This window comes from Boleophthalmus pectinirostris, unplaced genomic scaffold, assembly GCF_026225935.1.
Source record: "Boleophthalmus pectinirostris isolate CB_2022bp ecotype Guang Dong unplaced genomic scaffold, ASM2622593v1 HiC_scaffold_4, whole genome shotgun sequence".
In the NCBI taxonomy this organism is placed as follows: domain Eukaryota; kingdom Metazoa; phylum Chordata; class Actinopteri; order Gobiiformes; family Gobiidae; genus Boleophthalmus; species Boleophthalmus pectinirostris.
Window position 1 is genome coordinate 35,065,187 of NW_026571353.1, and position 13,243 is coordinate 35,078,429.

The window sequence follows — 13,243 nt, forward strand, 5'->3', positions numbered from 1 at the left end:
CATCACAAACAGACCTGGAGTTGTGTTTTGTTTTTCACACGTTTAACGCACAAACTCTGCACATTTAGGCTGAGTTCTAGCCTGATTCATCACCCGGTTTCACTTTGTAGAAACTGTCTGACCTCGTATCATGAGGATTCGTTCGCTCAACGGTTGGCGGGTACTTTTTTTATTTAATTCATCGCTGCTATTTGGTCGTGACGTATGTAATGCGCTGCTAACGGGGCTAACTGGTATATTAAGCTTTTCACAAATCCCGTAGGAAGAAGGACAATAACGTCTTTCCCCTTGATAAAATTCACCAAACATTCCCCTTAGGCTACGTTCAGACTGCAGGCCTTAACGCTCAGTTCGGATTTTTTGTGAAATCCGATGTTTTTGCGAGGTCGTTCACATTTCCAATTAAATGTGACTTGTATGTGATCTCCAGTGTGAACATTAAACGTCCCAAAAGTGTCCTGCGTGTGCACTGGAGACACGACGACGTCAACTGCAGCGAGCGTGCTCTGTGTTTATGGAAGCTGTCCAAACATGGGCGCTGGAGATTTTAAAGTTCCTCTCGTACCGGAGCCAGAACATGAACAACTTACTTGTTTTAAAGAGGAGACTGAGAAGGAGAAGGACGAGGTTTTTGGTCATGGCGTTTTGTGGGACAGCGGCAGCGATGGAAGGAACGTGTGGATGTGGAGACGGAGCTAAGAGTGGTGAGTGGTGATGTGCTTCACTTCAGTGACACGGAGTTCATTAACAATTTTCACCTACTTCAGCGCAGATTAGTGACGTTTGTGGCTTGTTGATAACGTGTAGGTGGATGAATGCACTTTGGCCGTTCAGACTGAAGTCACATGTCAAAAGATCAGATATGTGTCAGTTTTAGGAGCACATATCCAAGTGGCCTGGGTCACATTTGAAAAAATCGGATTTGGGTCACTTCAGGCTGCAGTCTGAACGTAGCCTTTGTTTCGGCTTTAAATCCTCAATCTCCGGAATCGTTGCCAACACAGAATGTACGGCTCCTCTGGACTCGCACTTCCGAGGTTCTTGCAAACCGTCGAGTGTATTCCGATTCCTGACCTAGTTGCTGGAGAGAAATGAAATTCAGGCACTAGGAGTTCTTCTCTCAAACTAAAAACAGTCAATACAGGAAGTGCTCCACTGTGTTTTTAAACTCCATAGACCTTCACTAGAATCATGTGGATCATTTCACGTCTCTCATCTCCACTGAACTAAAGGTAAAATGTACCTGTTAACTTAGAAACATCATGACATCACAAGGTGGAACAGAGAATTTTGAGCTTTGGAGATGTAGACAGACAAACAATAAAGGATTACTCAATAAGAATGAAACAAAACACAACTCCAAGTAGGTTTTTGAGGAGGTAACAACATTCTAACACGACTTAAAGCTCACAAGAGTCTGTTTTGTGTAAGACAGGATCTTTAACTCCTGATTTTACATTGGTTTTTTTTCAGTCCTGTCTTTTTTCTGGTCACACACACGCACACTTTCGGGCGGAGTGCTTCCTCATGGTGTGGTAGATCAAGTTATCATCCAAAAATGAGAGGTCATCGTCGAACGCGACTGGCCGGCAGCAGGCCTGGGCGGGGCGGTCTCTGGGGGGCAGCCTCTTGCTCTGGACCAGGTTGGAGAGGATTTTGTCGTAGTTCGTCTCTGATTTCCTGCACGGTCCGGCGCAGTACCTGAAAATCATCTCCTCGCTGGAGCGGTAGCCCAGGGCCAGGTCGGTCACGTTCAGCTGCACCTGCCTCAGCACACAGCCCTGGTTCTTACCCCTCCCTCCCCTCGCGCGCTTCCCCACCACCCCCCTCCTCTGCTGGGTGGACGGTCCCCTCTTCTTGGCCCGTCTGTGTCTAGTCCTGGAGGTTGTAGCTGGGGTAGAGGAGGAGGAGGAGTTGAAGGGAGAAGAGTGGTGTATTCGACTGATGGTGACTTTGATGAGGTCCACTACGTCCGCATAGTCGTCCAGCAGTGATTCTTCCAAAATGTCTGTGATAGAAAAAGAAAAAAACTAAAAAACTGAAGCTAAAATATGGATATGAAGATGTGAGACAGACCTCTGAATCTGTGTATCATTCATTCATTCGTTTTTCAATATAAAATCAAAAATAATAAGATGAAAAAACTACTATTTTCTTCATTATTTGTCCCCAAACCAAAATGAAGAAACAGATAATGATTACTTTTTTTCATTTTTCGATTTTGTGTTTAAATGAATAATAGAGAAACGGATAATGTTTTTCCCGTTTCTGTGACTTAAGGGACCGAGACCGGGACTGAGACCAGGACTGAGACCAGGACTGAGACCAGGACTGAGACCAGGACTGAAAATGGTTTAGTCCTGGTTTATTCCTGGTTTATTCCTGGTTTATTCCTGGTTTAGTCCTGGTTTAGTCCTGGTTTATTCCTGGTTTATTCCTGGTTTAGTCCTGGTTTAGTCCTGGTTCAGTCCTGGTTTAGTCCTGGTTCAGTCCTGGTTCAGTCCTGGTTCAGTCCTGGTTTAGTCCTGGTTCAGTCCTGGTTTAGTCCTGGTTTAGTCCTGGTTTAGTCCTGGTTCAGTCCTGGTTCAGTCCCAGTTTAAGTCATAGAAATGGGAATTGGCTGTTACCCATTTTTTCCATTATTTGTTTATACACACAATCGAAAAATGAAAAAAAAAAAACAATCCGTGTATCATTCGTTCATTCGTTTGTCAATATAAAACCAAAAATAAGAAAACAAAAAAACAACTATTTTCTTCATTATTTGTCTCCAAAATCAAAATGAAAAAACAGATAACAGCCGTTTCCCATTTTTGTGACTTAAACTGCGATGCCGGACTAAACCAGGACTAAACCAGGACTGAACCAGGTCTCAGTCCTGGTCTGAGTCCCGGTCTGGTCCTGGTTTCCTGATCACCCAACAGTCTACGCAGGTGCACGTACAGGCCCGTCCAGACAGTCCTGGTTCAGTCCTGGTTCAGTCCTGGTTTAGTCCTGGTTTAGTCCTGGTTTAGTCCTGGTTTAGTCCTAGTTCAGTCCTGGTTCAGTTCAGCACTTCACGTAAACGGGAAACGGCCATTATCAGTTTTTTCCAATATTCATTTAAACACAAATTCGAAAGAAGGACTGGGACTGAGACCGGGACTAAGACTGGTTTAGAGCTGGTTTAGAGCTGTTTTGTCCTGGTCCAGTCCTGGTTCAGTCAGTTTAAGTCACAGAAACAGGAAATGGCCTTCATCTGTTTTTTCCATTATTCATTTAAACACAAAATCGAAAACTGAAAAAACGAATCGTTTTCCGTTTTTTTCATTTTGGTTTTGAAGACAAATAATGAAGAAAATAGTTCTTTTTTCATTTTCTTATTTTTGGTTTTATTAAAAAAACTAAACAAAACCAAATTAATGAATGATACATGGATTCCTCTGCTCTCTTCTCTGTAACAGTTTATGACCAAAAGAATTTTATCTGCATTTTATCAATTTTAACTGCTTCAGAATATAGTTATTTTTTATTTGAATTATGTAATAGTACTCTCTTCACTTAGTGTACAAATTGGGCACCACAAATAAATAATAAAAATTAATTGTCGTCCATTGTTCTTTGAACTCTCTGTCAACTTTTCGTACTTTAACACTCGTCATTTTGACTTACCTGCACTACAGAACTCTGCACGCGCGTTCACTGTCACTGTTTGATCTCGAGTTTGTCAGGTGATGAAGATTTGGCGACAATGTAAATATGTCACAGAATTGTTTAAACATAAATATAAATACTTCATATAAATATAATTTTTTTTATTGAAAAAATCAACAAAACTCAAGGTGCAGTGTGTTATTATTTGCCAAAAATAAATTTAGGCCATGACAATTTTTGAGGATTGCCTCATAGGGCCAGTTCAAGTGGTGGGGGGCCGGTCAAAGAGGAGTGGAGAGCCAAAGTCAGCCCGCGAGCCTTAGTTTGATGACCCCTACTAACAGGCTAATAATCTTTACATGAGAGTTACAGTATTCCTGACAATATCTGGGTTATACTGTACATCTTAGCTCCAGACGAAAAGAACTAGGGCTTTAAATAAAAAACTAAACACACTCTGGGAACATGTTTCATTAGATCAGAAGTGTCAAACTCAAATTCACAGAGGGCTGAAATTAAAAACTGGCACAAAGTCGTGGGCCAAACTAAATGTTTATTGAAAAATTTCAACATCTGCATGTTTTCTCTTCTTTTGAGATATGTAATGTTAAACCTTTTCTTATTAAAATAAATGTTTAAAAATTGTTTTACTTACAGTATTTTACAGGCTATTAGGCGCTCTGGATTATAAGACGCACTGTCATTAAATGGTCTATTTTCAAACTTTTTTCACAAATAAACCGCACCGGACTTTAAAGGAAACACAACATTTGGATGAGTCAGTGGGACTTTGTCTGGCGCGTTCACAGTGACTCTGGGCTTTGTTCAGTTGTGGCGTGTAGGGAGGGTGCTGTCTGGGACCAACGGATTGTCGGCGTGTTCGCAGTGACTCAGTTGTTCAGTCGTGTCTAGAAGTGGCTCGTTTCACTCGCTTTTTCGGTTCGTTCCTCCGTTCCGTTCCTCGTCGGCGTGGAGTGATGAGTGTGACTGTGGGTGTTTTTCGCTGCGCAGTCACTGTCTGCTCTGTGTGTGTTTGCGTGCGCTGCGGGTGCTGCAGCTTTATAGTTTACTGAAGTCGTGCTGGGACACCCGAATGGATTCGTGTATAGGGCGCTCTGGGTTCTGGGGCACATTGGTAGTTTTTTGATGGCGTTAGAGTGCGTCTAATAGCCCGGAAAATATGGTAAACCTTGAATCCAGAACAAGCATAATATAAAATGCTAACACAATTTTAAGTCAAATAATGTCTCTATAGTCTATCTGTAGCTGGAGGACCAAATATAATTTTGTCACGGGCCAAATTTGGTCCCTGGGCCTGAGTTTGACATGTCTGCATTGGATCATGGAGCATGCCTGGGACATGAAGCCTAAATTGGCACACCATAAAAGTTGTCTCGAATCAGACCTTCTTAAAAACAGAAAAAGAAGAATACAGAACAGATCCTTACACTTTTCTCCAACTTCCAGCGTCTCCTCTTGTTCCTCCATGGACCGACGCGTCACGGTGGACTTGCCCGACGCCCCGGCGCTGCTGCCCGGGGCACTGACCGAGAGTCGTACGCGCACCGGCGGAGGCATCTCCAAGGGTCTCTCCTCCTCCTCCTCCTCTACCTCCACCGCGCGCGCTCCCGTGGTGTGTCTGACCGGGCCGGCGTGCACGCAGCTCAGCAACAGCATCAGACAAGTGGTCAGGCTATGCCATAACTTCATGGTCCGCTACTTTTCTCCGCGTGAAAAACATGACGAAGCGTTACGCGGCGACAGATCCCGACATGATCAGTGCGTATTGAAGAAAAGACGCCGAGAGGAATTCATTTCAGCTCCTGCGCGGTGAAAATACGTAAGAATCCAACTTAGCAAAGCATTTAAAAGGGTTTGAAGGTGATTTTCGTAAGTGATTAGTCCGCATAAGCATAAAAAATGATCCCAGTTTGGACTTGTCTGGCGCTGAGAACTTGTGTCACCATCCAACCATCCGTCTTCTGCGCAGAGAGTGAACTGTCCGAGCGGAGAAGGAGATGCGCGGAGGAGGAGGAGGAGGAGTGACCGCGTCCATAGACTCCACCCACTGCTACAACCACAGCACACGGGAAAACACGGCCAAAATCTACTATTCAGCTCGTTTCAGGGCGGGTAAAGAATCCAGACTGTGCTTTACGAAGTGTTTCAAAGACGCATATTACGCAATTTTCTGATTTCTCTTATAATAATGTCATATGTTTGCTCATCAAAAACAGACCTGGAGTTGTGTTTTGTTTCATTCACACATGTTGAACACACAAACCCTGCGTATTTAGGCTGAATTCTTCTCCTCTGTTCCAATTTGTGATGTCATGTGATGATACAGGAAGTGCTCTACTGTGTTTTTACAAAAGTTTGCATAATCCTTTGTAATTATTAGTCTGTCTAAACCTCCATCCATCTATTTTCTTCCACTTATCCAGGACCAGGTCGCGGGGGCAGCAGTCTAAGCAGAGACTCGCAGACTTCCTTCACCCCAGACATGTCCTCCAGCTCCTCCAGGGGGACCCCGAGGTGTTCCCAGGCCAGCGCAGAGACATAGTCCCTCCAGCATGTCCTGGGTTTCCCCGGAGCCTCCTCCTGGTGGGACATGAACACCTCCCGAGTGAGGCGTTCAGGAGGCATCCGGAACAGATCCCAAGCTGCCACAACTGGCTCCTCTCGACGTGGAGGAGCAGCGGCTCTACTCCGAGCTCTTCCCGTGTGACTGAGCTCCTCATCGTATCTCTAAGGGAGCGCCCAGCCACCCTGCGAAGGAAACTCATAGTGACCTCTTGTATCCGCAATCTTGTCCTTTCAGTCATTACCCAGAGGTCATGACCCTAGGTGCTCCTTGTGATGTCATGAAGCGTTTTCATTTTGCCTTTTATCTTTTGTTTAATATAGATTGGAAATTAAAGAGCTGAAATCATCCAAATGATTATACTGAAGGCGTGCAGAGTCTGCAGTGATGCGGTCGCTGAATTGGACCGTTGTAGTGAAGAGGGAGAGGGAGTCGACAGGCAAAGCTATTGATTTACTGTCAACCTTCATTCCTGCCCTCACCTCTGGTCATGAGCTCTGGGTAATGACCGAAAGGACGAGATCGCGGATACAAGCGCTTGAAATGAGTTTCCTCTGCAGAGTGGCTGGGCGCTCGTTTAGAGATAGGCTGAGGAGCTCGGTCACACGGGAGGAGCTCGGAGTAGAGCCGAGGTGAGGTGGCTCGGGCCAGAGTCCTGCACCGGTCCATTTTTGGAAACCCGCACTTACAGCACCTCACCTGCCCGTTAACCTGTGATTATATCAAAGTTAAACCCGCACCCGCCCGAACCCGTTAACATTCCACCCGTTACCTGCCTGTGTCTGAGATAAATCACACACAAATTAAAAGCTGAAGCATCCATTAGAATATGAAATGAAAAGTTACAACTTCAAGAATTACAATCATGAAAGGAAATGAAACGGTTACACTTTCTTCAGTACGAATTCACAGACACGATTCGACTGTCATCACTTCACAGGCTTTATTTACTGAGCCGAAGAAACATTGATTGAGATGCTGGACTTTTGTGCCACACACACCACGGACTGAACCAGGACTAAACTAGAACTGATTCCAGGAGTGAAGCAGGAGGACTAAACTAGGACTAAAACAGAACTAAACAAGAACTGAACCAGGACTCACTGTAGGGACGGATTCGTAGGTGCGCCCGCGTAGACCGTCAGATGACTACGGGTGAAAGGACCAGCACAGAGCTCCGCACCCCAGGAAGTTTAGCGCAGCCATCGCCCAATCACACTTTGCGGACACCCTGCTCCACAGGCTTGGAGTTCTCTCTCTTAAGTCCAAGATTAGTCCTGGTGTAGTCCTGGTTTAGTCCTGATTTAGTCCTGAAATGCCCGTGTTTAATTACTACCCACTCGTAAAATTCCAGAACGTTAAAACCTGCCTGTGTCCGGGGGTGAAAGAAGTCTGGGAGTCCGCGACCCGGCCCCGGATAAAAGGAAGAAAATGGTTCGATGGAGTTTAAAAACACACTGGAGCACTTCCCATCTTGCCACATGACGTCACGAGTTAGATCAGAGTGTTTTCAGTTTGAGAAAAGAACTTAAAGAGCCTAAAGATGCAGGTTTGTGTGTTAAACATGTGAGAATGGAACAAAACACAACTCCAGGTATAGTTTTTTTTAAAAATTAGGTCCTTTAATATTTCCAACATAAAGCTTTTGTCGCTTGCAGATCTTCTCACGGTGCGAAGAGAAACCAAAACTGGAGCTCTGTTACACTGTCACACGCCAGCATCTCCCATGAAGCTGCTTCTGAGGAATCCAGTGTTTTTCAGAGAGTTTAAACTGTCCAAGACAAAACAGAGCTCATTTAGTGCATTTTCAGTGAAGCGTGCTGCCAGCCGGTCCACTACCAGAGCTGGAATGTAGTGTGCAGCCAAATGAAACAGGAAACTGCAAAAATCCTCCTCTGTAGCCCAATACATAAAAAATAGTATTATGTAATTAAGATGTATTATTAGTATTATGGTCTGGCTCTAATTGTTTTTAAAATGGAATTCCTGCGAGGTTTAATAATACTTTACGAGCATTACTAATAACGATCATGTCATTTTAAAGAGACGGTGTTTTACTTTTATGGAAATAACTGTTAACGCGTAACTTTTAGATCACTGTGTTGGCTTTTGTTGATTTGAAAATGCCATATTCATTTTTTTTGTTTAATTAAAGCCACAGTATGCAACTTAAACAAGCTTTTATTCTTTATTTTATTTTAAATATGGGCCCGGTCAAGCAGAAGTAAACAGCAAGGCCAAAAATTCAAGTTAATGCATCTGATATAAAAATGTATTGAACAGATACATATGTACTCTAGTTTATGAAACTGTTGACCTTTTTTCTGTACCATTTTTGGTTCTAAAGTTACATACATTTTAAACAGACCATGTATGAAACATGGAACAAAAATTATTTCCCAAATTTCAAAGACCTGAAAATCATGTAAATAAATGGATGTATTTCATCATATCTTGTGTTATTCCATCTTTGAACTGTTGATGAAGGGACATGATTTTTTTAAAAATGTATTTAAAATGATAAAAATTTGCTTGGAAGGACTGACATATTTTATAGAAATAGTTTCCTTTCATTTTGAAGTAATATTAAAGTATTCGGAAGAAAAAAGCAACAAATTATGTAAAATCATGCACCTTCTACTTGTTTGTACAATTTTCCCTCCGTTACTTTTCCATGACCTTTCTTAATAAAAAATCTCATTACTCAAAAAGTAAGAGGTTTTTCAACCTAATCTTGTACCATATGGTAGAAAACTATATGAAGCAAATATTCAAACCAGTTTGTTAAGGATATGTAAGTGAGAACCAAGAGTTATCACTGTTTGTATTTATTGTCCAAAAAGTGCTGCATATTTCATTCCCTCCGTTACTGACATGAGTTTTTAAATTTTTTGTCAACAACTTGAAAGAATATCACAGGTTTAACTTGACCCTGTTGGAGTGTAACTCTTTCCTACATTCTGATACTTTACTTATTTCAATAGTCCCTCTAGTTTCTGAATAAGAGACATTTGAATGTCAAAAATCTACCCCTGTTTCCCTCTGTTACCACTTGACTGGACCCATATGTTTCCTGCACTGAAAATTAAAAAAAGAACATGCATTGTTGCTGTTATGTGGGCTTGCATCTCCACAAACCTGACTCTGTGTGCCTGTTTGTTTTCCTCTGAGCAATTTCCAGTTCCAGCAAGTTCCACAGTGTGGTGCAAAACATGTTTGTCTGTCTCCGTGGAGAATATTGAAAGAATCGTTTTAAATTTTCTATTTCCAAGTTTACACACAGTACCTTTTAAAATAATTATTATTAAATTATTATACCTCTTCTATTCTCTTCTACTCCTAAATAAATTGGCATGTCTAGCGCTCTAGCCACATCGTTCCAAATAGGAAGTGAACGTGGGGGCTTTTCCTGTTCCATCACCTCTGGCTCCATTTCACTTTACATTAAACACTTTCACTGTTGGACAAGTTACTTCAAAACTGTAATGTGTTATTTATGACTTGTTACTGTCATTTTAAAATAATTTGTTACATTATAATATTACTGTGTTTAAAATGTAAAACATTACATGACTATTACAGCAATTTAAGATCGTCTCAATAAAATAACTGTCACTGATCGTCAAATAACAATAAGCAAGCGAAGAACTTCTGAGCCGTGTATGAGCTGAACCAGGACTAAACCAGGACTGAACTGAGGACAAAACCAGGACTAAACCAGGTCTAAACCAGGACTAAATCAGGTCTAAACCAGGACTAAACCAGGACTAAACCAAGTCTAAACCAGGATTAGACCAGGATGAAACCAGAGCTGAACCAGGACTAAACCAGGACTAAACCCTTACTGAACCGAGGTCTAAATCAGGATTGAACCATGTCTAAACCAGGTCTAAACCAGGACTAAACTGGGACTAAACCAGGTCTACACCAGGATTGAACCAGGACTAAACCAGAGCTGAACTAGGACTAAGCCAGGTCTAAACCAGGTCTAAACCAGGACTGAACCAGGACTGAACCGAGGACTAAACCGAGGACCAAACCAGGACTAAACCAGGACTGAACCAGGACTAAACCGAGGACTAAACCGAGGACTAAACCAGGACTAAACCAGGACTAAACCAGGTCTAAACCAGGACTGAACCAGGTCTAAACCAGGACTGAACTAGGTCTAAACCAGGTCTAAACCAGAACTGAACCAGGACTGAACCAGGACTAAACCAGGTCTAAACTGGGACTGAAACCAGAATTGAACCAGGACTAATCTTGGACTAGGAACTCGGAATTTAGGACTGCTCCTGAGAGAACCTTGGGCCCGTGGAGCAGGGCGTTGGCTGTTCTTAGCCCCGTGGAGCACAGAGCTCTTTGTCTGAAGAAAAAAAAAAAAAACACCACTTCAATCCAGGTTAAAAATGCATTGTGACACATGTTACTGGCATTTGTAGTAAGTAAAATATTACCATTTTGTCTCTGTAATGCCTCATTACTGCGTTACAGCAAAAAGCAACACATTACAGTACTTTGTTTCTTTTATAACACATTTACTCCCAACACTGACACTTTACATAATATTGTGGCTCCTCTGTCTGTAACTTTTGCAGTGAGCTTCATCATTTTGGTCTTAAACTGTTTGTATTAACCCACTCTGCATGATCCTGGAGTTGTTATTTTTCTGTTTTGTCCGTAAATCAATTCCTATTCCTGGCTCCAAATACGCCCTTATAACTGCATGCCTCAGTGAGCTTCATTTGACTGGAGCTAAACTCTTTGGGTGACTTCACGCTCCTGTAGTCCACTCCTTCACAGTGTTTGGGACAAATGGAGTTTGAAAAGAAGCAGAGCTGTTGTAGTGTAACCTCTGAATCCACTGGGATGAGTTTAGTCTGAGACAGAGAAAAGCGTTTGTCATCGCTCACTGGAGCTCTCTGTAATTTGAGGTGGTGACTGTGCAGTTTTGTCATGAAATCGGACCTTATGTTTTATTTAATGTAAAAACAATACAGAAGCGCGCTGCCAAAAGTGGCCAAAATTACAGTTAAATCTTTCCGTGGAGCACTTGTTTAGTCCGAAAAGCAGCTGCAGGATTTCACTGAGTCTTCTGAGCTCCTAATGTTACTGTGTGATTATTCACAATCAGGTTAAAAGAGGTTTGAGGAGATGAATACAGGCAAAGAGCCATAAAAAAACTGCAACGAGATACCCTGTTTATAAATATGCTTTATTGGGGATTAAGACACAGGGGGGAAAGTGGCCAAACTGTACTTCAAGGTCCTGTAGTTGGTAAAATGGACTTTTGTGAGCTTTAAGACGCATTAAAATGTTGCTTGATTTTGATAAAGATTTGCACCGACTTTAGTTAAACAGAAACAGTTAAATTGACCTTTTTATTCTGTTTTTATTTATTTGTTCAAATAAATAAAAGTACAGATCCCTGCTCTCAAATTTAACTGTAAATGCAACTTACTGTAATGTATCTAAGATTACGCTCAAATAAATAAACAAACAATAATAAAATAATAATGTAATGAACTCAAAGTAAAAAGCATCCACTTTAAAATCTACTTACGTAAAATACAGATACCTAAAATGTATACAGTGAGTACAGTATTTTACTACTTTTACTTTGTTACGTTCCACCACTGCAAGAAACACGGTATTGTCACATGAAGCTTTTGTCACTTTAGACTTACCGGTAACACTTTATAATAACTAGACCTTATTTAGTCTTAATAAAGCATGAACAAAGGCTTAACTAATAATGAACAAAGACTTAATTAATAATGATTCACGCTTAGTAACTACTTAATTACTACCTTAATTCGCACTTGCACTTAATTTGCCTGTGCTGTAAATAGTTACTCATAATTATTTCATACTTAATTACTCATGAACTAACCATTTGAGCATTTATTAATCATTAATAAGCTATGAGAGAATGATGTTACTAATAATGCAATGCAATGATAATTCAGGCAGCTGTTATCTGTTAGTTAAGTCTTATTGAGAGCTTTTCTGAAGTGAAGACGAATTATGCTTTATAAAACATTTACTAAGCGTGAATCATTATTAATTAAATCTTTGTTCATTATTAATTCAGTCTTTGTTCATGCTTTATTAAGGCTAAGTAAGGTGTAGTTATTATAAAGTGTTACCGACTTACCGTATTTTTCGGACTATAAATCACTTTTTTTCATGGTTTGGGTGTTTCCTGCGACTTATACTCCATTATGACTTAAGTATTAAAATGTTCACACTGAAGCCACGAGAGGGCGCTGTAGTCTTGTGTGTCAGTATCTGCTGCTCCTGTTCCTCCTGTAACACTGTCACTTCACTTCTACTGCGCATGTCTCCTGCAGAAAGAGCCTCTGTCCTGCTGCAAGTCGTGAAATATTCAGCCAAAAACAGTAATCGAGCAGCAGAAAGAAAGTTTGAGCAAGAACCTTGTGAGGGACTGACGGAAAGCGGGGATGGAGAACACAGCTTCACAGTAACTGGGAGGATGCACCATGAAACTTTCCTGAAGTCACTGGATGGATGGACAAAGCCTGGACTTCAGTGACACCAAAACCATCCTGTCGGAATTCAATCCAATCCAATCCACTTTCTTTCTAGAGCACATTTCACAAACAAACAGTTTCCAAAATGCTGCACAAATACATAATAATAACAACAATAATAAGATGATAAAATAAACTACTAAAATAATACTAGTCTTAAAATAATAAAACCAGTAAAATAAAATAAAAACAAAATCATAGAATAGAAATAAATAAGCCAATAAATAAATTAAATCAATAAAACCAATAAAAACACATAAAATTAATTAAAAACACAGAGGAGCACACAACTCACGCGGTGTCAAAAGCCAGAGAATAAAAGTGGGTCTTAAGACGAGACTTAAAACTCTCCACAGTGGGAGCTGTTCGAACGTGGAGCGGCAGAGTGTTCCAAAAGACTGGAATAATTCTAACTGGAACTGATGCTGAGTCTGACGACAGCGACACAGAAGAGGAAGCGGCGCTCTGTTTA

General features: G+C 41.4%; 1 protein-coding gene across 1 annotated transcript; it reads right to left on the bottom strand.

Moving 5' to 3' along the window:
* Positions 1 to 1,490: 1,490 nt before the first annotated feature.
* On the bottom strand, positions 1,491 to 5,343 carry LOC110153492 (glial cell line-derived neurotrophic factor-like). Its single transcript, XM_020917394.2, has 2 exons — positions 5,082 to 5,343; positions 1,491 to 2,008 (listed from the first exon to the last, which is right to left on the bottom strand). The coding sequence occupies exons 1-2, from the start codon at positions 5,341 to 5,343 to the stop codon at positions 1,491 to 1,493; spliced, it is 780 nt and encodes a 259-aa protein (XP_020773053.2).
* Positions 5,344 to 13,243: the final 7,900 nt, after the last annotated feature.